This window comes from Erinaceus europaeus, chromosome 12 (assembly GCF_950295315.1).
Source record: "Erinaceus europaeus chromosome 12, mEriEur2.1, whole genome shotgun sequence".
Taxonomy (NCBI): Eukaryota; Metazoa; Chordata; class Mammalia; order Eulipotyphla; family Erinaceidae; genus Erinaceus; species Erinaceus europaeus.
Window position 1 is genome coordinate 4,008,930 of NC_080173.1, and position 26,191 is coordinate 4,035,120.

A 26,191-nucleotide genomic window follows, 5' to 3' on the forward strand; every position below is an offset into this window, starting at 1 on the left:
GGTCTTCTCTTTGCTTTCCCACTTCCAATATGTGACTCCCCTAGACATGACGTTGGGATCCTCCGGAAGAGTGGTCAAGCTGACAACACACTGGCCATATCTGACGGGCACACATGTGTCTTAACAGGCGTGAGCGCCAATGTGGGGTAGCCAGGCAGGTTTCACATATTAATCAGACTCCAGCTGCAATCCTAGGCAGGACTGGGCTGATCCCCCTGGAGGGCTAGAAAGAAAAGCCGTGAGCCCACGGAGTAGGTCCCTAGCTGCCTGACCTCATCCGGCTCCTGACATGCACAGGAATCTACACATCTGCTAATGACCAGCTGGTGTGCAACCCCCCTGCCTCACCTCTCCCCGCCCTGCCCCGGTGGCCTTAGCCATTCTGGACGTACCATCTGTTACTGCTGAGGGCAATACGGTCTCAGCCGTGTCTCCAAAGCCATGCCTGCCCTGGACTGCAGTGGCTCATGTCTAAGTACCCTCAGCCCAGGCTCCACTGCCTGGCTCCTTCCGGGCCCCCCTTGACTGCTGGGCACACTAAGTGAACGTAGGCAGGGTGGGGTGCTGCTGGGTCACTCTGGCTTCCAAGCATCCTGCCCAATATTAGCAGCCAGAACCCAATCCTCAGTCACTGTGACTCTGGCCTGATTCCATAGGGCTGCTGGGAAAGTCGTGATGTAATGTTTTTGTTTGTTTGTTTTTGCCTTCAAGTTATTGCCAGCACTATGAATCCACTGCTCCTGGTGGCCATTTTTGTTCCCATCTTATTGGCTAGGACAGAGAGAAATTGAGAGATGAGGGAGAGAGAGAGAGAGGGAGAGAGAAAGACAGACACCTGCAGACCTGCCTTGCCCCTTGTGAAGCGACCCCCCTACAGGTGGGGAGCCGGGGGCTCGGATCAGGATCCCTGCGCAGGTTCTTGCGCTTAGTACTACGTGAGCTTAACCAGGTGCGCCAGCACCCAACCTCTGTGACGTATCTTTCTATGCAAAAATGCACCATGACTTTTCTGACAACCCAGTACTTTAGATGGATGTAAGTCCTTCTTGCAATAAAAGACATTATATTAGAGAGGATGAAAAAAGGTCTATAATATCTAAGACAGAGAAATTGAGAGAGAAGGGAAAGAGAGGGGAGAGAGGAACCTGCAGCAGCCCTGCACCACCCCTCAGGAAGCATCCCCTCCTGCTGCTGGAGACCAGGGGCTTGAACCCAAGTCCTTGCACATTGTAACATGTGTGTTCAACCCAGCATGTCACCGCCCAGCCCCAGTGTTTTTCCTTTTAAGATCAATTTATTTGAGGGAGAGGCACCAGAACACTGCTGGGCTCTGGATATAGTGGTGCAGGGGATTGAACCTGGAACCTCTGGGGCCTCGGGAATGCAAACATAGTATGTACTACCACCGTGCTATCCCTCTGGCCTTTGTAATGTCCTCCTCCTCCTCCTCTTCCTCCTCCTTCTCCTTTTTAAATTTGGGCAATTTCTCACAATGGAAGACATGGTGCAACAGGCGAACAGAATACATGGGTATGGGGTCAGAAAGTCTCAAGTTCAAGTCTCACCTTTGCCCTCCATAGCCTGTGTCATTTTGGAATAATGCTCTAAGAGGGAGAAAGAGAAGATGCCACTTGCCGACTGCTTGTGGGCAAGAGACATCAGAAGATGTGCCCGCCCTTGGAATAGACCTAAAATAGACTTCCTAGCTTCTTCCAACATGAACACCCCAAATCTCGTCTGCTCTGTTCTAACCTTTATCTTCCTGATTATTAAACAATTTGTTCTGCTTTATATCTTAACATTTTTCAGCCACCAAGCTGCAGATTCTACCATCACACCAAGTGGACTTCCCTGGACAGACGACCTTACCAATGTGTCCTGGAGCCCCACCTCCCCAGAGCCCTGCCCCACTAGGGAAAGACAGAAACAGGCTGGGGGTGTGGGTCCACCTGCCAACACCCATGTCCAGTGGAGAGGCAATGACAGAAGCCAGAACTCCCACCCACCTTCTGTAACCCCAAAATATCTTTGGTCCCTATTCCCAGAGGGATAAAGAATAGGGAAGCTTCCAATGGAGGGGATGGGACATGAAACTGGTGGTGGGAACTGTGTGGAACTGTCCTCCTCTTATCCCATAATCTTGTCAATCATGATTAAATCACTAATAAAAAATAAACATTAAAAAAAAAAAACCACCAGAAGATGTGCCCAGGTGCCTGGTACAGAGTGGAGCTATCTCCTGGCATGTGATGTCCCTTAAGGACCAGCGACTATGGCCTCGACCACTGAGAAGCCGCAAGGAAGGTCTCCCAAAGGCACATTCTGAAAAGGCCTCACTCTCGTGGCAGCAGGAGATACTCAGAGTCACTTGAAGCAAACACTTTCCCTGTGGTTCGTCTTTCTCCGAGCAAGGCTGGGGCTAATCTAGCAATCACACTCTGGTATTTGGCTGCTTGGGAGAGACTGCAGCTGTGACAGGCCTTGTATGCCCCAACACCTTCTTTTACAGACGGGGATCAGACCTGGTTGGAGGGCTGCTCAGTCTTCCCAGGGACCCCGAATCATTTCCTCCATGGGAAGTACTTCCAGATTAGGGCCCCTTCCGTGGGTGCCTGAGTCAACCCCCCCTGCAAGTCACATCTGCTGGAGACATTTTCTGCCTTAGCTCATCTCCACTGGTTGGTTAAGGAGATGCTCCAGTGCTAATCCATTTCAAGGGTTTTGAGCAAACAGTCATAAATATTTAAGCCTCTGCTTCGCTTGTGAAGAGAAATGCCGTTGGAGATCATTGTTTTTGCCTCCGCGTGACAGCAAGATGTCCACAGAGCACAGGATGATTTTAACCTCTGAGCAGATGCAGAGACCTGGAGCCAAGCTGGCCTTTTCTCTCCACCAACATCATTCTTGGTGTTCAACATGCCAAGCTCCTGGCCCCTTCTGAGAAAAATAAATGCTAGGAAAGTCAAATCAGCTTTAAGTTACTGCTTTAATCACAGGCGGTGTGGCCTGGTTTTCAGTGATCCACACAGACTCCAGCCTGCTTGCACACGTGGGGTTTGTCCTGAACTGTGGACCCTTCCAGGGTGGGGGGGGTCTTGTTTGATTTTTTTTTTTTATTTATTTATGATTGGATAGAGACAGAGAGAAATTGAGAGGGGAGGAGGAGGAGAGAGACAGAGAGACACCTGCAGCCCTGCTTCACCACTTATGAAGCTTTCCCCCTGTAGGTGGGGACCAGGGGCTTGAACCTAGGTCCCTGTGCACTGTAACGCGTGCGCTTAGCCAGGTGCGCCACCATCCGGCCCCAGGGAGTCTTGTCTGAGAGGTTTCTGTGTTCCCAGCGGCACGGGGCTTGGTCAGTAAGCATGAGGGATGCTCTGTAGAAGTGCTCTGAGTGGGAGTCGGGTGGTAGCGCAGCGGGTTAAGCGCACGTGGAGCAAAGTGCAGGGACTGGCGTCAGGACGGACCCCGGTTCGAGCCCCTGGCTCCCCACCTGCAGGGAAGTCACTTCACAGGTGGTGAAGCAGGTCTGCAGGTGTCTGTCTTTCTCTCCCCCTGTTTTCTCCTCCTCTCTCTATTTCTCTCTGTCCTATCCAACAATGATGACATCAATAACAACAACAATAATAAAAACAACAAGGGCGACAAAAAGGGAATAAATATTTTTTAAAAATTAAAAAAAAGAAGAAGTGCTCTGAGCTCAAGCAGCAGGTTGCCGTCGTGCACGTGCCGAGGTCTGGAGGTGGCCTGAGCCCGGGGTGGAACCTGGTCGCTTATGCACCTGGCCTGGGACCACTGGACTCTGCCTCAGACACCCATGTCTCCCAGACATCTGCGACACGGGCTGATGCCATGTTGCGTCTCTGTCTGTTGATCAGGACTGGGAGAGTGTCTGGTGTTCCCACGTAGCAGACACGCAGTAGGTGGTGGGCTCCTCCTGCTTGGTCACTGGCTCTAGGGACGGGAACGGAGGCTTGCAGAAGTGGAGGGTCTTCTGGATCAGGCATATCCTCAGTGCGAGAGAGGCCCAGAGTCGCTTTCCACACACTTCTCTCTGATGGCATGTTCGCAGGGTTCTGAACATGTCTTAGGCTCTCTCTCTCTCCTGTAGCATGTTCCCAGCATCCCCCTCTGTGTTATGTATCCCTAGCACCCTTCTCTCTGACGGCTGTCCTCAGGCTGCCTCCTTTTGGACTCTATTTCCAGGCTCTTTCCTTCTGATAGCATCTTCTTGGGATCCCAGCATGACACGACCAGCCCTCTGTAGGTATCATTTTCTCCCAGTACCTTCTAAATCATAAACAATTTCTCAGTTCAAAGAGTCTTTTCTAAGCCAACCTAGCTAGCCTCTACTGTTATCCGACAAAGAAAAGACCCAGTTGTGCCAAGGAAATCAGTGAACAGCCCTGACGACGGGACCAACTGGCCTTGGGTCGGTCCATGCTTCAAGCTATAAACAGCCTTGGCGGGTAGGTGCTGCTGCAAATTCTACAGCTGGAGGTACTGAGGCATTGGGTGGTTTAGTAACTTGACTGAGTGACGGAAGAAGTACTCAGACACGGTGACTTCGGTTCTGGGGGAAGGGGAGGCGCTCAGTTGAACAAGCCGGTCTCAAAAGGCGACAGTGTTATAGAATGAGAGAGGAGTTCACAGTGCACAGGGGTGTCCGGGAAGGGTGGTGGGAGGGGAAGGTGGGTGGGGTCACAGAAAGGAAGCAGGTGGGTGATGGAACTCATTGCAGGGCTCCCCGTTTGTGGTGCAGAAGGGAGCCCAGGTGTCTGCTAATGGCGCACGGACACAGACGGACTTGTGACGCACACAGGCTTCAGGACCTAAAGTTACTAAGCTGTGTTAGAGAGAGACAGGGTGGCTGAGGGAACTTGGCGGAGGAAGGCGAGGAGTTACTCAAACACAAGCAGACACAAGCTGCCATGAGGGTGGCAGCCAGACACTGGTGTGGTTACCTGGGCCCCGGCTCGTGTGAGCGTGCCGCCTTCCAGAGGAACTTTGCAGATGGTATCAAGGTAAAGAAAGAGATGGGAGGAGACCCATCATGGGCTATCTGGGTGATATCATGGGCTATTGAGATGGGAAGAGACCCATCATGGGCTATCTGGGTGGGTTCCTTGTAGTTAGCAGAACTAACCTGCCTTGAGACAGACAACACTCCAATCTATGTGTAGGATAGATGCTACTCATCTCAAGATCCTTAGCAGAGAGAGAAGCAGAGAGAGAGAGAGAAGAGGGAGAGAGAGAGAGAGAAATAGAGAAGAAACAGAGAGAGAGAGAGAGAGAGGGAGAAGAGAGAAACAGAGAGAGAGAGAGAGGGAGAGAGAAGAGAGAAACAGAGAGAGAGAGGGAGAGAGAGAGAAACAGAGAGGGAGAGAGAGAGAGAAACAGAGAGAGAGAGGGAGAGAGAGGGAGAGGGAGAGAGAAGAGAGAAACAGAGAGAGAGAGAGAAGGAGAGAGAAGAGAGAAACAGAGAGAGAGAGGGAGAGAGAGAGAGAAGAGAGAGAGAGAGAGAGAGAGAGAGGGAGAGAGAAGAGAGAAACAGAGAGAGGGAGAGAGAAGAGAGAAACAGAGAGAGGGAGAGGGAGAGAGAGAGAGAGAGAGAGAGGCTGACTAAGAGGTTGAGGGAGGCACCACAAGTCACGGGTTACGACAGACAGACACCCTCTTGCCCAGGGTGGGGCACAGTAAAAAGCTCCCCACAGCTCCTGTATGTTTTACAACCCTGCTGACGTTTCACTGCAAGCATTAGTGGGAGAATCAGTGGGCCTAATTTCAGGCTTATGGCATACAGAAGGCTGAGACAATACACCTGTATAGTTTGCACCTATTAAATTTTTATGGGTTCTATTTTATTTATTTTTTTATACAGAAAGACCAGAGCACTGCTCAGCTCTGGCTTTTTTTTTTTAAAGCTTTTTAAAATTATCTTTATTTATTGGACAGAGACAGCCAGAAATTGAGAGGGAAGGGGGAGATAGAAAGGAAGAGAGAGAGAGAGAGAGAGAGAGAGAGAGAGATATGCATGCAGCCCTGCTTCACCACTCGCAAAGCTTTCTCCCTGCAGTGCACTGTAATGTGTGTGCGCCACCACCCGGTCCCTAATTTTCTTTTCTTTTTTTTTTTTATCACTCCCATCACCAAAGGTCTATGTCCCCGTCCCCATCCCCATCCCCATCCCCACCCCCACAGTTCTCCCACAGTTCAATCTACTAAATCTACAGCTGCCTTTTATATTAGCAAGAAGAAACTAAACAGAACCAGGGATGCTGGGAGGAAGGATGTCTTCAGCTCTTTGGGAAGTTTCATCTACAGGGAGCAGTTGTGTCTCGTGATAGCAGGTGGCTGGAGTTGTACTGAACACGGAGATCTGTCAGCTGGATTGGCAGAGAGAGACCTGGTCTTCAGGGAGGGGATGTTCAAAGCCGTTCCTCATAGTGCTGCTACTTCCTGTCCCCGAGCCTTGGTAGCACCTGGTGGCTGTTCCATGGACCCTGTACAGCTGTCATCACAGCCTGTCTGATACGAGCCAGCCAGTAAGAGGCTTCAGAAAGACTGTGTCCAGAGGTTGTATTCTCTTCGTGAATTCACTCTCTATTATTCATGTTTGAAAGATATTACTAAGCTCATGGTATGCCTGGAAACACTGGTGTGTGAATTCTTTATTTTGTTTATGACTTGATTGCAATTTTTTTTTTTTTTGCTTCCAGGGTTATTGCTGGGGCTGGGTGCCTGCACTACGAATTCACTGCTCCTGGAGGCCATTTTTTCCCATTTTGTTGCCCTTGTTGCGCTTGTTGTAGTTACTGTTGTCATAGCTGCTGTTGTTGGATAGGACAGAGAGAAATGGAGAGAGGAGGGGAAGACAGAGAGAGGGAGAGAAAGACAGACACCTGCAGACCTGCTTCACCGCCTGTGAAGCGACTCCCCTGCAGGTGGGGAGCCGGGGGCTCAAATCGGGATCCTTACACCAGTCCTTGCACTTTGCGCCACGTGCACTTAACCTGCTGCGCTACCTACCGCCCGACTCCCTTAATTGTGAATTCTTTTGGTGAAAAAAGTCTCAACATGCCACATGCAATTCAGAATTTAAATTTCCAGATAAAATTTCTAAATCCGTGTCCTCTCCATGTCTAGAACATCACAAATGTAATAATAATAATAAAAGTAATAGCCAGTAAGAGAGAATTGGCTGCCCCTTTGAAATCATGACTATTAAATGTCTCTCAGGTGTAAAACATTTTGTCAGGGACTTTTGCCATCAGAACAGTTTGCCAAGGAAGATGCTATCATCCTTAACTCACCCCTGAGTTAAGGAACAAGGGTTCAGAGAGGCTGGGTGACTTGCCGAGGCCCCATAACCCGTAACCTGAGTTAGAATGGAAACTTGATTTGGTTTTATTTCTGACATTGTGGTTTTAGTTTTTTTCTGAGGATATTTACATATTTAACAAAAGAAAGGGAGGGAGGGAGAGAGAGAGAGAGAGAGAGAGAGAGAGAGAGAGAGAGAGAGAGACCGACCAGAGCACCATTTGGTTATTCAGTTCAGTGCCGTGAACTGAACTTGGGGTTCAAAACAAGTGTCCTCCAGGCTGAGCCGTCTCCCCAGCCACCAAGCTCACGTCTTTCCTGCCGTAAGTGACTACTGCCTCCTAGATAAGGCCGTGGTCAGATTGCTGAGCAGATGTCATAACAGCTTCTGACAGCAGACACGAAGCCTGCTGAGGACAGCTTCTCAAGCCAGTGACTTTCCCCCTGGGGGAGCTCAGTGTGGGAACCAGGATGTGTGCACATACAGAGATGGCTACAAGATGGCAAGAGTTATCATCCATCCGTGCCAAGTGGGAGGCTTTAGGAAGGAGGAAGAGATGACTTCGTGTGAGTTATGACTGACTGAGCAGTGTGGCCACCACCATCAGCACATCCGGCTTCTAACCACACAGACAGGCTCTTCCTCAATTAAACACCATGATCAACTCCAACATGCCATTTTGAGTACTAGTTACTCTGATTTGGCGAGAGAGCCAACACTGGAACCACCTTCTGACCCAGTTTTTCCTCACAGAATATTTTCATAAGCCAGATGCCCTTGCCATTCCGTTTCTTAAATTGTGATCAGGACAAGTCCTGCTCTCAACTCTGACACCATATTCCCAGGCAATAATTTTAATCTACTTGCATGGTAGCTATGAGGCTCCGGCAAAAATTACTAAAGTCACAGACCCCTTGTAACACACCTAAAACAGACTTCTTAGCTCCCTCCCACACGAAGATCCTTAGTTCCACCTGCTCTATTCTGACCTTTAGGTTCCTGATTACTAAACAGCTTGTTCTGCTTTATATCTTAATGTATTTCAGCCACGACGTTGCAGATGCTTCTATGACAACATCCTGACTTCCCTGGGCAGACGACCTCACCCATGTGTCCCACAACCTCCCCTCCCCAGAACCCTGCCCCACTAGGGAAAGACAGACACAGGCTGGGGGTGTGGATCCACCTGCCAACACCTATGTCCAGCAGAGAAGCAATGACAGAAGCCAGAACTCCCACCTGCTGTATCCCAAAAAAGAATTTTGGTCTGTACTCCTAGAGTATAGACCAAAAAAGATAAAGAATAGGGAAGGATGGAGGGGATGGGACACAGAACCCCAATGCTAGGGACTGTGTGGAATTGTACCCCTGTGATCGCACAATCTTGTTAATCGTTATTCAATCACTAATAAAAAAAAAAAACTAAAGAAAAAAAAGATTTACCAAGTAACAAGCTTAAAGTACACAAAACAAGATTAAAAATCCCACAAAACAAGACACATCCTTCCTGTGTTTGCTGAACTGTCCTTTCACCTTTTGGTATTCCCTACTCCGTCAAACTTAGCCCACATGGAGGTTGGGGCTCCGCGCGCTGACCTGGCGTGTGGGACTGTGTGAAAGCTTGGTAGAGGTTAGGGGAGCGCTCCCATCCTTAGATGGAGGTCTGGAAAGACACCCCACTTGTCAGCCTCTCCCGTATAGGGATGAGTTAAGAGGGAAAGCCTCCCAGACTCAGTTTCCCCTTGCTAGTCTCTCAAGCCCACAGAGAGCCTACAAGCCTCTCACACTTAGGTCCCCCGCTAGCAGCAGGCCAAATGGCAGCCTCCTTGAGGATTCACTCAAAGTCCACTATAGTCACTCAAAGTTCACACGCTCACTATAACTTCACCTTTTGATCACATACGAGAACACACTCAATCACAAGCCTTGACAGTGCTTGGCAGTGAGACCCGCACATCTGTTTCCTTGCCTTTGATATCTGTGACTCACATCGAGTCTTGCCTCTTTCTGTTTCATCTCGTTCTACTGGTTTAGCCACTATGTTTTCCTTAATACCTTTGGATGACTAAGACGCCCACATGGAGAACAACTGCCTTGGCCTTTTGGTTTCACATCAATTCTTGTCATTCCTGCCCCTCCCCACTACAGGGACAAGCTGACCTTTAAGAAACCTGTCATTTCTGACATATGTGAAAAATGTCCTTTGTTCTGTTTGCTATACAGCCTTGTGTTTCACCCTGAATAAACTAGAGCTTCCTACTAGGATCTCTCCTGGTGCCCTTACTGCATCACAGAGCCCCTAGAACTTGTGATGGAGAAGCCAGTGGCTTCTCTCCTGGTTGGGGACACTCCACGTGAGCACCAGCACTTGGTGGTTCACTGATGACATCAGACCACACGGGGGGGGGGGGGGGGTAGTGCCTGCAGTCAGCAGCTGCAGCTGCAGAAAGCAGAGAGAGGCGGGGCTCGTACCTCAGGGGCGATGTAGTCCGGGGTTCCACAGAAGGTCCTGGTCGTGACTCCATCCATCATGTGCTCCTTGCACATCCCAAAGTCGGCGATCTTGATATGGCCTTCTGAGTCCAGCATGACATTGTCCAGCTTCAGGTCCCTGCAAGGCAGCACAAGAGTGCCACTGCTTCCTCGGGAGGGAGCTAGCGGGCGGCCGGGCAGGAGACCCACCTGGCTGTCATCTGGACGGCAGGCTGACCGTGAGGGGTGAGTCGCAGAGCAGCAAGGACTAGGCATTCGTGTGGTTTGGGTCAGTCTTCTTTAAAAGTGAGAGTAAGGCTTCCCTTCTCTCTTTTTTTAATTTTCTATTAGTTTTACTTATTTATTGGATAGCGACAGCCAGGAATCTAGAGGGAATGGGGGAAATATACAGAGGCAGAGAGACAGAGAGACACCTGCAGCCCTGCTTCACCACTTTCAAAGCTTTCCACCTGCAGGTGGGGACCAGGGGCTTGAACCTGGGTCCTTGTGCATTTGTAACACGTGCACTCAACCAGGTGCACCACCACCCACCTCCAGCCCCTTTATTTTTTAATCTCTTAATGTAGTGCCTGGTACACAGAAGGTTCTTACAATATGCATACTAAATTGGGGCCAGGCAGTGGTGCACCTGGTTAAGTGCACACATTACAGTGCACAAGGACCCGGGTTCAAGCCCCTGGTTCCCCAGCTGTAAGGGGGGAAGCTTCACGAGTGGTGAAGCAGGGCTCCAGGTGTCTCTCTGTCTCTTTCTCTCTCCCTCCTCTCTCAATTTCTTTCTGTCTCAACCCAGTAATTAATAAATCAAAGATTTTTTTTTCCTCCTCCAGGGTTATTGCTGGGCTCGGTACCTGCACCATGAATCCACCGCTCCTGGAGGCCATTTTTTCCCCCTTTTGTTGCCCTTGTTGTAGCTTCGTTGTGGTTATTATTATTGCCCTTGTTGACGCAATTCGTTATTGGACAGGACAGAGAGAAATGGAGAGAGGAGGGGAAGACAGAGAGGGGGAGAGAAAGACAGACACCTGCAGACCTGCTTCACCGCCTGTGAAGCGACTCCCCTGCAGGTGGGGAGCCGGGGGCTCGAACCGGGATCCTTATGCCGGTCCCTGCGCTTTGCGCCACATGCGCTTAACCCACTGCGCCACCGCCCGACCCCCAAAGATTTTCTTTTTATTGTACACTAGATCAAAGAATAAATGGCTGAACTAGCAGTTCCAGCTAGAGTTCCGCCCGCAAATCAGCAGAGAACCTGATTCAGCAGGTCTGGGAGGAGTCTGGTCATTTGATTTATGAGGATCCTGAGTAGAGGGGTCAGCTCACAACCAACTCTGCACACGCAGGGAACTGGAATCAGTCTGGTTGGTTCACACATGAGTTCTTCTCACTCTCCTGCTGCCGTATGTTCCTTTTAATTACTCTTTAGTTTGCACAGCAAGACAAGTGTTCCTTCCTCAGCACCCCTTCCCTTGTTGTTAACAGCTACAAGAATCTAACCCCACCAGGTTCCCCTCGCCTCCGTCCCATCCCTCAAGTCCTCCTGCTAAACGCCTAGCACAGAAATTCAGTTTTGTTCTGCTTTTTTAATTTTAGATTTTTTTTTTCCCCTCCAGGGTTATTGCTGGGGCTTGGTGCCTGCATTATGAATCCACTGCTCCTGGAGGCCATTTTTCCCTTCTTGTTATTGCTATTATTGTTGTTATTACTGCCGTTGTTGTTGAATAGGACAGAGAGAATTCGAGAAAGGAGGGGAAGACGGGGTGGGGGGGGGAGAAAGAGAGACACCTACAGACCTGCTTCACCGTTTGTGAAGCAACTCCCCCTGCAGGTGGGGAGCCGGGGGCTCGAACTGGGATCCTTACGCGGGTCCTTGCGCTTTGCACCACCTGCGCTTAACCCGCTGCGCCACCGCCCGGCTCCCAGATTTTTTTTTATTCTCTTTATTTATCTATTGGATAGAGACAGTCCAAAGTCAAGAGGGAAGGTGGTGATAAAGAGGGAGAGAAACCTGTTTTACCCTTGCAAAGCTGTCCCCCCTGCAGGGGGGAGGCTGGGGGCTCGAACCCAGGTCCTTGCACATTATATAACATGGGCGCTCCCTGAAATTCAGCTTTATCGTTCTCAGATTCCCTCCCAAAGAATAGTCAGCGGGAGGACGCCCTGGAGGAGAGAAGAGCAGGCTCTCTTCTGGGAAATGGGACTGAGCCTCAGGACCGTTTGAGGTCACAAGTCAGACAGCGGCCCTGCTTTGTCTGCAGGCTGCACAGCGAGGTGGGTGCCCGCAGGTCTTCCGTTGCCTCTGGGGGGGGACCACCTCCACGCCTGGAGCCCACAGGCCCACAGAGGGCTCGCAAACCCTCCAAGGTGTGGCTGGCGCAGAGCTGACATTGCGTACACACCTGTAGATGATTCCTCGCTTATGCAGAAAGAACAGGCCGATAGAGATCTCTGCCGCGTAGAACCTGCAAGACAAAGGGACCCTTCAGGGTTCTGGCTTGTTTCTTTGCATATATTTTACCCTCGAGTATCCAGGCATGAACGAGATGAGAGGAAGGGAGACTCGGCCCAGCAAGAGCCAGCATCTCCCTGCACCTGCCCACACAGCCCTCTGCACTTCTCCGCCACTTTATTTCCCCAACACCCCAGGGGTGATACAGCTAAAAAAAAAAAATCAAAGAGATGGCTTCTGATCTGTCCATAAATAAGTACTTCTTGTAGTAACAGGTGTAGGTGCGACTTACAAAGAAAGACAAGATGGCGAGTCGGGCAGTGGTAGCGCATCAGGTTAAGTGCACGTGGCGCAAAGCACAAGGACCTGAGTAAGGATCCCGGTTCAAGCCACCAGCCCCCCACCTGCAGGGGAGTCGCTTCACAGGCGGTGAAGCAGGTCTGCAGGTGTCTATCTTTCTCTCCCCTTCTCTGTCTTCCCCTCCTCTCTCCATTTCTCTCTGGCTAACAATGACGACAGCAATAATAACTACAATAACAAAAGCAAAACAAACAACAACAAAAAAAACAACTAGGGTAACAAAAGGGAATAAATAAATATTTTAAAAAAGAAAGACAAGATGGGGCCATGGGGCAAAAAGGGGCAAATATCTATAAAGAGAGAGGAGCAGTTCTAGAAATCGTAGTCAGCCCATATTCGTGACCTTAAAAGGATGGCTGTAGCTTCCAGTGCAGGGAGTGGGGACACAGAACTCTGGTGGGGAACCACATGGAATTATCCCCTTGTTATCTTATAAGTTTGTATGTCAATACTAAGTCATTAATAAAATGAACAAAAAAGAAAGAAGAAGAAAAAGAAAAGTCACAGTTCTGAATAAGAAGATGTACGGAATTGTGCTTCCATGAAATGTTATTTTGCAAAAGTAAACAGGCTGAGTTTAGTCCAAGTCCTGATAGGCTATATAGAATCTAGAATAGACTATATAAGGATTATGACTTTGCAATTGGACTTTAGACAATTAAACTGTTGTTACGATTGTGAAAACAGCAGGTGAAATTTAATTAGGCTTTTTAAAAAAAAATGCATGCCAGTGGGAGTCAGACGGTAGCATAGCAGATTAAGCACAGATGGCGCAAAGCGCAGGGACCAGCATAAAGATCCCGGTTCAAGCCCGGCTCCCCACCTGCAGGGGAGTCGCTTCACAGGCAGTGAAGCAGGTCTGCAGGTGTCTGTCTTTCTCTCCCCCTCTCTGTCTTCCCCTCCTCTCTCCATTTCTCTCTGTCCTACCCAACAACGACAACAACAACAATAATAACTACAACAATAAAACAACAAGGGCAACAAAAGGGAATAAATATTTTAAAAAAAAAAGCATGCCAGACCAGGGAGTCAGCTCAGCCCATTAAAGAATCAACCTGCATGCCAAAGGCTCACAGGCCATATGCTGAATCCCTAACACCATCTTATACCCTCTCTGTCTCTCCTTCACCTCTCGTGCTCTCTATTAATAAGTCAATAAACCTTATAACTGCCTCAAAGAATGTGTTTGCCCCACTCCCCCCAGTGGGAGGCTGGCTCAGTGTCCCATCCCTCCTCAGCTGATATGGAAACTCATTCTCACTGCCAGATGGCTTCCCCAAGCCAGGGTCAGAGGCTGAGCTCCAGGGCAGGGAGCCACCTTTCTGTCCACACTCCCCATGCCTGGTGACTGTGGTGCTCAGTAGACATTCACTTCAGAAATCAGCGGCCCACGCGGTCCGGGAGGGCGGGAATGGCGGCTACTCCAGCGCCCCCCTCTGCAGGATGTGGGACAAAGCCCTCCTTAGGCTGCCCTGAGATGGAAGGGGGCCCCACCTGGAAGATCTCTGGCTCCCCACCCCCACTGGCACCAGCACACACCAGCACTTGCATAACCCACCTAGCCCCAGTTCTCAGTGGAACTGAGTACTGTGCCGCCTTAGCTCCAAGACTGGGGGGGGGGGTGACAAAAACTGAACACCCCAGATACTCACACTGCTTGCGGCTCCTTGAACTTGCCGACCTGCTGGATGTGGTACATGAGGTCACCGCCATTGACGTACTCCATGACAAAGTACAGCCGGTCCTGCGGAATGAGGGTCAGCACGTGAGCGGGTGTCTCCAAGGGCAGAGGGTACCCCCCCCCTGCACCGCCTCTGCTTTGCCTTCTCGTCAGGGAAAGGCGGGCTGAGCTGGCAGCACTGCTCGGCAGAACTCTCCAGAAAGATGCTCCCCAGTGGTGAAGAGCAAGTAGCAGCCCCTCCTTCTCGAAGGCCTGGGCACTCGGAAGTCATCCTGTAACCCTGGAGTCACGGCTCTCTGTCGGCCTGCTCGGCCCTGCCGGTTACAGAGGCTCCTTTGAGAGCCACGGCCCCGCACTTGTGCGTTTCTAAGCCAGGGCAACATGAAGCATCCACGTGGGCCCATCACTTAATTTTAATGGATGCTTCTGGTCTGCAGTGCCCTGGAGGCATGCCGCAGTGATGCATTTAACTGCAAGCTCAGAAAGCTAATCTTGTGAGTTAGGCTGGCCTCATGAATTATAAATGGTCCGTGTGAGCTCCGGACCTTGGAACTGATGCAGCTTCCAATGGAGGGGATGGAGACACAGAACTCTGGTGGTGGGAATGGTCTGGAATTATACCTCTGTTATCTTGTAATTTTATAAATCAGTATTAAATCATTATTTTTTTAAATGAAAGAAAGAAAGAAAGAAAGAGAGAAAGAAAAAAAGCCAGGACTAGGATTTTTACTAGGTTTCTTCTCATTTTTTTTCCTCTCCTCTCCCTCTCCCCCTCCCCTTCTTTCTCCTCTCCTCTCCTCTCCTTTTCATGCTTCTTTCCAGGCAGAGGTTGGCAGTCAGAGAAGGGAGGGGCAGAGGAGCACAGACACCTCAGCACTGCTCTGCCCCTCATGAAACTTCCACTGGGCATGGTGCTCTCAGGTGCTGGTGGGCAAGGTCTCCAGTCTGGTTCCTCAAGGATATCAGCAGTGTGTGTGCCATCTCCCAGCCCCCATTGCCCTGAAGTCTTATAACACTGCCTGATAGGATAGAAATGTTGCCTGAATTCAAAACAACTTCTTTTTCCTTTATTGGGGGAATTAATGGTTTACGGTCGGCAGTCAAATACAATAGTTGGTACATGTGTGACATTTCCCACTTTTCCACATAACAATTCAGTCGCCACTAGGTCCTCTTCTGCCATCCTGTTCCAGGACCTGAACCCTCCCCCACTGCCCCAGAGTCCTTTGCTTTGGTGCAATACACCAACCAAGCCCAAGTTCTGCTTTGTGTTTCCCTTCTGTTCTTATTTCTCAACTTCCATCTGTGAGTGAGATCATCCCATATTCATCCTTCTCTTTCTGGCTTATCTCACTTCCCAGGATTCCTTCACACTCCATCCAAGATGAGGTGAAGAAGGCGAATTCACCATTTTAAACAGCTGAGCCATTTTCCATTGTGTATCTAGACTACAACTTACTCATGTGTGCTGAGTTTTATGCAGTTAATGATCGAGCTTCTGAGTAGGAGACATCATGTCCCAATCTACCAGTCGCACAGCCTGGGACACTGTCCCCAGCAACCTCTGCTTAGTGGAGAAGCCAAGGTTGGAGCTGTCCCCGTGGCTCAGCTGTCTCCAGCTTCCGCACATGAGGGAGGCTGAGGCAGACCCTGCGGACACCTCGCTCAGGGCTGCTTCCCAGGGGCGCCCTAAACTGAGCTGCAGCCCAGCCCAGCCCAGCCCAGCCCAGCCCAGCCCAGCCCAGCCCACCCCAGCGCTTACCACGGTCTGGAAGCAGGAGTGGAGCTGAGTCAAGAAGGGGGGTTTGTCCAGCAGGGCCAGGACACGCTTCTCCACCATGGTGCACTCCACGTCGTCATCTTGAATCACCACGTCCTTCTTCAGGATCTTGATGGCGTATAGCTCTTCTGTGCCCTTCCTGTCGGCGAGCATCACCTGGGGGCAGAGGAAGGGCAGCCTGAAAGCTTCTGGGCAGACAGGAGGCTCTGCGCTGAGCAGGGCTGGGTGGCGACGGGTTCAGGCACGTGGTGCAGATGTGCTAAGGCCCACAACATCCCCCCCCCTTGTTTTTTATTGTGGAATCTTGTGATGTGACTGCAAACCACCTCCCTCCAGCACTTCTGCTGTTATGTTAGAGAGAGGTGAAGGCAGTGCTAAATTTGAACAGACATGGGCCCTTGTCAGACTGATGGGGTTCCCAGTTAACAGTATTTACACACTTTGCTCACGTCTGGGAGCTACTCTCTGCCCTTATCCAGCTTTCTAGACCTGTTCTCAACTCTGACACCATCTCCCCAGATGATGATATCTTTAGCCCACCTGTATGGTAGCTGTTGGGTTTCGGCAAAAATTAGTAAAGTCATGGGCCCCTTGGAATAGACCTGAAGTAGACCTACTAGCTTCTTCTCACAATAAGATCCGTAGTTCCATCTGCTCTAGTCTGGCCTTTAGGTTCCTGATTATTAAACCTGAAATAGACCTACTAGCTTCTTCTCACAATAAGATCCGTAGTTCCATCTGCTCTAGTCTGGCCTTTAGGTTCCTGATTATTAAACAATTTGTTCTGCTTTATATCTCAGAGCTTTTTCAGCCACCAAGCTGCAGATGTTACATGATGCCAACCTGACTTCCCTGGGCAGATGACTTCACCACACCAATGTGTCCTGGAACCTCCCCTCCCCAGAGCCCTGCCCACTAGGGAAAGACAGAGACAGGCCGGGAGTGTGGATCCACCTGCCAACACCCATGTCCAGCAGAGAATCAATTACAGAAGCCGGAACTCCCACCTTCTGCACTCCACAAAGAATTCTGGCCCGTATTCCCAGAGGGATAAAGAATAGGGAAGCTTCCAATGGAGGGGATGGGACGTGGAACTCTGGTGGTGGGAACTGTATGCAATTGTACCCGTTACCTCATAATCTCGCCTATTATTATTTAATCAACAACAACAATAAAAAGATTCCTATACTCTTGGCTACCACCACATGATGGTGCCATAGTGGCTGCAGGAAGGAATATGCCACCTTGGGGTGGGGAAGGTGAGACCTGAACTATGCCCGCTTTCTCAGGGGCAGTCTCAGGGCAGAATGTGACTGACCCTACCACGACTCTTACAAGTCAGGAGCCAAGACAGAAATAACAATGGAAAAGGCAGGGCTAGAATCCATTTCCTGGATTTACCAGGAGATTTGGGTCAGAGGTGCTAGTGGACTTCTCTTTAAATATTATTTATTTATTTGATAGAGACCGAGAGAAATTGAGAGAGGAGAAAGGATGAGAGGGAGAGAGACAGAGAGACATCCGCAGACCTGCTTCACCACTCGTGAAGCTTTCCCACCCTGCAGGTAGGGACCAGGGGCTTGAACCCGGGTCCTTGAGCACTGTTATGCGTGCACTCAACTAGGTGTGCTACCACCTGGCCCTGCCAGTTGATTTCGGAGAAGCCTAGTTCAGTATCTCTTCATTACTACATAGGATTACGACAAGCCAGCATTTGATTCTGTAGTGGTGAACTTACTGATTGATTTTGCCCGAGCACTGCTCAGTTCTGGCTTAGGGTGGTGAGGGGATTGAACCTGGGACTTTGGAGCTTTGGGCATGAAAGTCTTTTTGTGTAACCATTGTGCTATCTCCCCAGCCCTTATATATATATATATATTTGTGATAAGAGTGTATTATTTTTTTTTATTATTTAAATTTTTTATTTATAGAAAGGAAACACTGACAAAACCATAGGATAAGAGGGTCACAGCTTCACACAATTCCCACCACCAGAACTCCATATCCCCTCCCCTGATAGCTTTCCTATTCTTTATCCCTCTGGGAGCATGGACCCAGGGTCATTGTGGGATGCAGAAGGTGGAAGGTCTGGCTTCTGTAATTGCTTCCCTGCTGAACATGGGCATTGAGTGGTTGATTCATACTCCCAGTCTGCCTCTCTCTTTCCCTAGTGGGGTGGGGCTCTGGGGAAGCAGAGCTCCAGGACACACTGTGGAGTTATCTATCCAGGGAAGTCTGGTTGGCATCCTGCTGGCATCTGGAACCTGGTGGTTGACAAGAGAATTAGCATACAAAGCCAAACAAATTGTTGACCAGTCATGACCCCGAGGCTCAGCCCTTTTCTGTGAGAATGAATCATTCCACTAAGACTCTAGAGGACCCACACTACTCCACACTTACTTAATTGTGACACAGGGTGAGTTGTTGTCCTCAACAAAGTACAGCAGGAAACACCTGAGACAGGTGTGTTGGGGACAGTTAGGGACAGTGAATGACCGGCGGGCCCTGGAAACTGTAGTGAGAGGTGGGCCCACTCCCACATTCTCTGCAGAAGCCCAGCTGCCCCGTCAACTTCCCCCTTACCTTTCCAAAGCTCCCCTTCCCCAGCACCATGAGGAAATTGAAGTCGGTGAGCTTCACTCTGTCAAGGTTGTTGGAAGGTTGTCTCCGGTCTTCCGAAGGAGTGATTACCTTGTTGCCAGCAGGGCCGAGCTTGGCTTTCTAAAATGACAAGCACATAGTTGAAAACGGTCGCTTGCCCCAGAGAAAAGTGTGAGAGAAGACGCCATGTTGGCGCTGAACTTGATGCCTGCTTGGGGGTGGGATGGAGTGAGGGAAGGAAACCTGAGGGCGATAAACTATCTGGCCCTACCTCAGAGATGACGCCCCCTCCTCCCTCAGGGCAACGTCTGCCTTTTGTCCATTCTGAGGCAACTCTGCACAGTTAACCAGGAATCAAGGCACAGGGGCCCCTGCCAAGCACAGGCCGATTCTAACTCAGGGTGGCATACTTAACTGCTTGAGGAAAACGGTGCTCAGACACAGTGCGCTGACATGACCATGAAAGAGAAACTGTAGACTTTCTTTTATTATTATTATTATTATTACCACCTTTATTTATTGGATAGACACAGCCAGAAATCGAGAGGAAGGGGGAGACGGAGAGACGGAGAGAGGGAGAGAGACACCTGCAGCCCTGCTTCGCCACTCGCAAAGCTTTCCCCCTGCTGGTGAGGACTGGGGGCTGGAACCCAGGTCCTTGCGCACCGTAACATGTGCGCTCAGCCAGGTGCGCCACCACCTGGCCCCCACACCTGCACTTTTTCCCTGGGCTTACTGCTCCTTCTTCCTCACTGGACTGTAGGCGGGAGGGGCCAGGCCCCTGTGAAGCAGCAGTCACTAGTCACTGCAGGACTCGGTGCACACACAGGGGCACAGAGGCCAGTGGGTCCCTCTCTCCCCAGCAATTGCAGGCTGTGCCATCACCCGTGACTGCAGGACGTCACGCACCCCTGGGCTGGCTATTTCCTCCTTGCAGCATTTATATGGTTTTTTTTTTTTTTTTGCCCGCCCAGGGCCTTGGGCAGGCACAAATTCCACAGCTGATATGGAGTTCTTTTAATTTTTTCCCCCTTTAATTTCTGATAGGAGAGGGACAGAGAAGAAGGAAGGGAGATAGAGGCAGAGAGAGACAAGAGAGACATTACAGCACTGCTCCACTGTTCACAAAGCTTCCGCTGGTGCTGTGTGTGGTGGTCCCTGTGGTCCTGGGGACTGGCACCCAGGTCCCCTACGTGGGAGGGGAGGCTGCATCTCTGAGCTTCTTCCCCTTTTTGTTGCCCTTGTTGTTTTATTGTTGTTGTTATTATTGTTGTTATTGATGGCATTGTAGTTGGATAGGACAGAGAGAAATGGAGAGAGGAGGGGAAGACAGAGAGGAGGAGAGAAAGACAGACACCTGCAGACCTGCTTCACTGCCTGTGAAGTGACTCCCCTGCAGGTGGGGAGCCGGGGGCTCGAACCGGGATTCTTACGCCACGTGTGCTTAACCCGCTGCGCTACCGCCCGGCTCTCTGTCTCTCTGAGCTTTTTTATGGATCACTTGACAACTCGAATGCCAGCAGGACAGACAGGCCTGCCTATCACGGCTTACCTACTGTTGACTTAACTCTGGTTGTCATGAACGTGATTTAGACTTCAGTGGGAGTGCAAACAAAGCCTGTCTGTGTCTGGGGATAAAGCTGAGGCTGATGGACTAACTGCAGAGATTTCAGAAAACCCAAGAAAGCATCAGGATAAAGCAACACACACATGGCACAGCACAGCCAGAAAACGCACCAGGGTAGTGGCCAAAGGGGACTTCCAGCCCCAGAGACAGAGATAAAGATGGAGGAGGAGGAGGAGGAGGAGGAGGAGGAGGAACAGGAGGAGAATGCTTCCCCAAGATGCAAAGTCGAGGAGGAGAGGGTGGGCAGGGGGTGACCTCAGGGACAGCTTAATCCCTGGTGATGCCCCGTGCTGATCAGTACCCAAACTCAAGCTCTAGTTCACTGGTCACACGTGTGCACATAGTAGAAAGTGCAGGGACCTGTGCAAGGATCTGGGTTCAAGCCTCCAGCTCCTCACCTGTAAGGGGTCGCTTCACAATTGGTGAAGCAGGTTTTGCAGGTGTCTGTCTGTCTCTCCCTCTCTCTTAACTTTTTAAAAATATCTTTATTTATTTATTGGATGGAGACAGCCAGAAATTGAGAGGGAAGGGGGTGGTAGATACGGGAGAGAGACAGAGAGACACCTGCAACACTGCTTCACCACTTGCAAAGCTTTCCCTCTGCAGGTGGGGACTGGGGTTTGAACCTGGGTCCTTGCACATTGTAACATGTGCGTTCAACCAGGTGCACCACCACCCAGGCCCCATATCTCTTATCTCTCTATCTCCCCTTCCTCTCTTGATTTCTCTCTGTCCTATCCAACAACAACAAATGGAAAAAATAGCCTCCAGGAGCAGTGGATTCGTCGTGAAGGCACTGAGCCCCAGCAAAATAATAATAATAATAATAACAATAACTATTTATATAGAGACAGAGAGAAATTGAGGGGAGGGACAGAGACAGAGAGACACCTGCAGACCTGCTTCACCATTTGTGAAGCTTTCCCTGTCAGGTGGAGGCTGGGTCTTGAACCCTTGCACACTGTAACATACGTCTCTGCTCTTCAGGTCCACCATAGTTCGACTCCTGAATTTATCTTTTTTTGCTGTCACTGGAGCTCCACTGTTCTGAGGCCTGCTTTTTCAGATGGACAGACAGACAGACAGACAGACAGACAGACAGACAGACAGACAGACAGACACCAGAGCACCCAAGCTTCCTTCAGTGTGGTGGGAGCTGGACTTGGACCCAGCAGCAGGCACAACAAAGCGAGACAAGACCCAGGTGGCGCAGTTTTGCTCACCTCAGGCGTGCTGGCCTGACCGCCTGCCCTGCCGTCTCTGACTATGGCGCACGCCGAGAACTCACTCGGTCCCCTCCCTCCCTCCCCTCCCCTCCCCTGAGATTTCTATGCAGAGTCCTGACCCAGGGTTCTTGCTCACAAAACACTTGTTCGTTCATTCCGCCCGTATCTGTGGCGGGCTCGGGCACTGATGACTAGGAAGCAGCTCTCTTCTGAAGGACCGGTCGCTTGGATGGCTCTCGATCTCCATCCTGGCTGGCTACTCAGATGGGGCCCACCGACCAGCTGCACCAACACAGCTCCCTCCCTCCCCGGGAGCCACTGAATCCGGAACACATGTGTTTGGCAAGACCCTCAGATGGTTCTCTCTGTCTCTCTCTCTCCCTCTCTCTCCCTCTCTCCCTCTCATAGTGGCCTTTAAGGTTTTATTTTTTAAAGATTTTATTTATTTATGTATTTATTTATTTACTTATGAAAGAGACAGGGAGAAAGAACCAGAAATTACTCTGGTACCTGTACTGCCAGGGATTGAACTGAGGACCTTGTGCCAGTGAGTCCAATGCTTTACCCACTGCACCAACTAACTCCTGGGCCATTCACATGGCTCTCTATACTAGAAGCACTTTGAGTTGGACATGAGCTAGTCTGACAGGTTTTCTTGGAAGACGGCACATTCGCTTTCTGTCAAGTCTGTCATCCTGAAGATAACTGGATGACTAGAGAGAGAGAAAGGCCACGTTCTTTCTCCAACAGACAATCTGCTGAGAACAGACATGTGTGTCTTTTTATAACTTATTATTATTATTGGACAGAGACAGAAAGGAATCGAGAAGGAGACTGGGAGAAGGAGAGAGAAAGAGATACCCACAGCACTGCTTCACCACTCATGAAGCTTCTCCCTGCAGGTGGGGACTGGGGGCTTGAACCTCTGGTGTTCTCTGTCTTCTCCCACCCCACACCCGCCTCTAAGGAAACAAGTCTTGGGGCCGAGTGGTGGTGCTCCTGGTAGAGTGCACATGTTGCATGCAGTGTGTGAGGACCTGGGTTCAAAGCCCTGGCCCCACCTGCAGGGGGAAGCTTCCTGAGCAGTGAAGTGGCACTGCCGGCGTGGCTTCCTCTCCAGCTCCCTTTACTTCCTTTCTCTTTCCGATAAGTGAATAAAACATTCAAAACTAAAGTCAATCTGAAAAAGTAAGACGTGGCTTTTATATATAGCATTTACTGGAGATGGCTATACAGTGTGGAGAGATGAGCCTGACAGCGGCAGGCTCTTTCTGTGACTCAGACACCAAAGGCACACAGACAAAGTATAGGTCTGAGTGAGAGGCTACAGATGTGATGTTTTTTCCTTCTTTTTTTTATTAATATAAAAATGCATGGGGTTTTGCTTCTTTTTTTTTTTTCCCCCTGTGGCTTGGTGCCAGCACTACAAACCCACTGCTTCTGGCGGCTAAGTGTTTTGTTTTGTTTTTTCCATTTTATTGGATAGGACAGAGAGAAATTGAGGAGGGGAGAGAGAGACAGAGAGACACCTGCAGACCTGCTTCACCACTTGTGAAGCGTCCCCTCTGCAGGTGGGGAGCCAGGGGCTCAAAAACCTGGATCCTTGTGTGGGGGTCCTTGTGCTTCGTACTCAGTGAGCTTAACCGGGCGCACCACCGCCCAGTCCCCTGGCTTTTTTTCCTATGACGAAAATGTTCCGTGCTCAGTGTTGATCGCAACCACCCAGGCAACACAAGATGGTGTGTACAGGGCTGCTCCGTACCCCTGGGCCTGAGAAACAGGAGTAGGTCGGCCTTACGCACCCAAGGACCACAGCACAGCATCGCAACTGAGAGGAAAATGGTCTCATGCACCCACTGCACCCACTAAGACACTGGCTAGGAGGGACCCATGGCTTTCGGGGGAGAAAGCCAAGCCGCAAAGGGAAGGCATTTTCCAGTGATGCCTTTAGATGGGAGCATGGCCTGTGCCTTTATTTCTAACAAGTCCGGAGTCATGACATCTACTGTCTCCTGCCCAGTAACCAGGGCAACGGGCTAAAGCTGGTGCTACTGTATGGGCAGTGTGGCTTCCTGGGTAGCGCAGCCAGAGAGATAAAGCGCCCACCGCTGAGTAAGTGACCTGTCAGCCTCTACACTGGGTCAAGGCCTCTGCAAGCTCTGCTTCCTCTGAGCCAGACAGAGGGCCCCAGCCCCCTCTCTTCCCGCTCAGCGGACGCTCTGGACCCCAGAGCCCCTTCCAGAGCTGTCACTCCTACTCTCTTCTCACTCCCCATTCTGTTCTTCTCTCCGGGCTCTTTAAATCTCTCTCCCTCCACTGCTCTGTTGTCAGGTGTAGATCCAGTACCCAGGAAAGGTCCCCAGTCCTCACAGTCTTTCAGGATGAGTGAGTGAGTGAGTGAGTGAGTGAGTGAGTGAGTGAGTGAGTGAGTGAGTGAGTGAGTGAAAGGCGTGTGTGATCAGGAACATCATGGACCCTTCTGTGGGTCCACATAGGACCTTGACCTCAATGTGGATCGACAGCGGTAGGGGCTGCCCCATTCTCCGAAAGAAGGTTGGAACAAAATCCTCCACCACTCGAGGAGGTGGGTCTGGCAATGGGTGCAGCCTAGAATGTTCTAGCCGTGACCACAGAATGTGAGCTCAGACCTACAGGGATGCAGAGGTTACACAAGCTGCTGCACTGAATACGGGCCCCAGATCAAATAGATGCGGTTTACCGTTAATGGTATTCATACACTTTCCCCAGATTTGGGAGCTACTCTCTGCCCTGATCCAGTTTTCTAGTCATTTTTCCAACCCTGACACCATCAACCCAGATGAAAAAAACTGGCTGTCCTGCATGCTAACTGTCAGGCACAGGCAAAAAATTAGCAACATCATGGGCTCCTTGGAATAGACCTAAAATAGACCTACTAGCTCTTTCCAAAATGAAGACCCCAAATCTCAGCTGCTATATTCTTGCCTTTAGGTTCCAGATTATTAAACAATTTCTTGTTCTTTAGATCTTAATGCTTTTTCAGACACCAAGTTGCAGATGCTACCATGACGCCAACCCGACTCCCCTGGGCAGACTACCTCACCAATTGACCCTGGAACCTCCCCTCCCCAGAGCCCTGCCCCACTAGGGAAAGACAGACACAGGCTGGGGGTGTGGATCCACCTGCCAACACCCATGTCCAGTGGAGAAGCAATGACAGAAGCCAGAACTCCGGCCTTCTGCTCCCCATAAAGGATTTGGGTCCCTGCTCCCAGAGGGATAAAGAACAGGGAAGCTTCCAATGGAGCAGAGGGGCTATGGAACTCCCGTGGTGGGAGCTGTGTGAAATAGTACCCCTATTATCCTATGATTTTGTTGACATTTTCTATTTTTTATTTTATAAATAAATCAACTAAATAAACGTTTAAAGAGTTTTTTAACAAGGAGCGTGTGGCGGCTGCTGGTTGCGTCTCCTTTAACGAGGCAGAGCTACGGCTTTCGTCTGATCTCAACAGACACTGCTCGCTGGGAAGGCACCTCTGCTTAAAAAGTCAATAGGCCTGGAGCAATAAACTCGAGGCCCTCATCATCTCATCACTAAGAGGTATTCACATTCGAGCGGCTTCTACTTCCAGTCCTTTCTCTTTGTATGCTCCTAAAAAATATTTAATTCTTTCATATGAGAGGCAGAGAAAGGAGAGAGAGAGAGACAGACAGACAGACAGAGAGGAGTCAGAGCACTACTCTAGTACATGCAGCACCAGGGAACCAAACTGGAAGCCTCAGTCCTGTGCTCTACCAGTTGAGCTATCTCCCTTGGTATGCTCTCCCCCTTTATTGGGGGAATTAACGGTTTATAGTGGACAGTAAAATACAGTAGTTGGAATCTGTAACATTTCAGTTTCTACATAACAGTACAACCCCCACTAGGCCCTTCTCTGCCGTCATGTTGCAGGACCTGAACCCTCCCTCCAACACACACACACACTCACACACACACCACACACTCACACACACACACACCACACTCACACACACACACCACACCACACACTCACACACACACCACACACACACACCACACACTCACTCACACACACACACACTCACACACTCACACACACACTCACTCACACACACACTCACATACCACACTCACACACACACACACTCACACACACACACCACACACTCACACACACACTCACTCACACACACACACACACACACACCACACACACACTCACACACCACACTCACACACACACACCACACACTCACACATACTCTCACACAGACACTCACACACACACCACACACACACTCACACACACACTCACACACACACTCACACACACACTCTAACACACACACTCACACACACACCACACACACACACTCACACACACTCTAACACACACACACACTCACACACACACACCACACTCACACACACCACACACTCACTCACACATACTCACGCACACACACACACACCACACTCACACACCACACACACTCACACACACACACACACTCACACACACACTCTAACACACACTCACACACCACACACACACTCACACACACTCTAACACTCTAACACACACACATACACACACTCACACACATACACACACTCACACACACTCACACACACACACTCACACACACACA

At 50.2% G+C, this 26,191-nt stretch overlaps 1 protein-coding gene across 2 annotated transcripts in view; it reads right to left on the reverse strand.

Moving 5' to 3' along the window:
* The window catches only part of PRKCA (protein kinase C alpha), a 362,209-nt gene that overhangs the window by 38,786 nt on the left and 297,232 nt on the right, over positions 1 to 26,191 (reverse strand). For both annotated transcript variants that reach the window (XM_060202620.1, XM_060202619.1), the window contains exons 9-13: positions 18,665 to 18,802; positions 16,064 to 16,237; positions 14,273 to 14,364; positions 12,211 to 12,273; positions 9,794 to 9,932 (exon numbers count right to left, since the gene is read on the reverse strand). In XM_060202620.1, the coding sequence (XP_060058603.1) occupies positions 9,794 to 9,932; positions 12,211 to 12,273; positions 14,273 to 14,364; positions 16,064 to 16,237; positions 18,665 to 18,802 (606 nt within the window). The remainder of the gene's footprint in view (positions 1 to 9,793; positions 9,933 to 12,210; positions 12,274 to 14,272; positions 14,365 to 16,063; positions 16,238 to 18,664; positions 18,803 to 26,191) is intronic.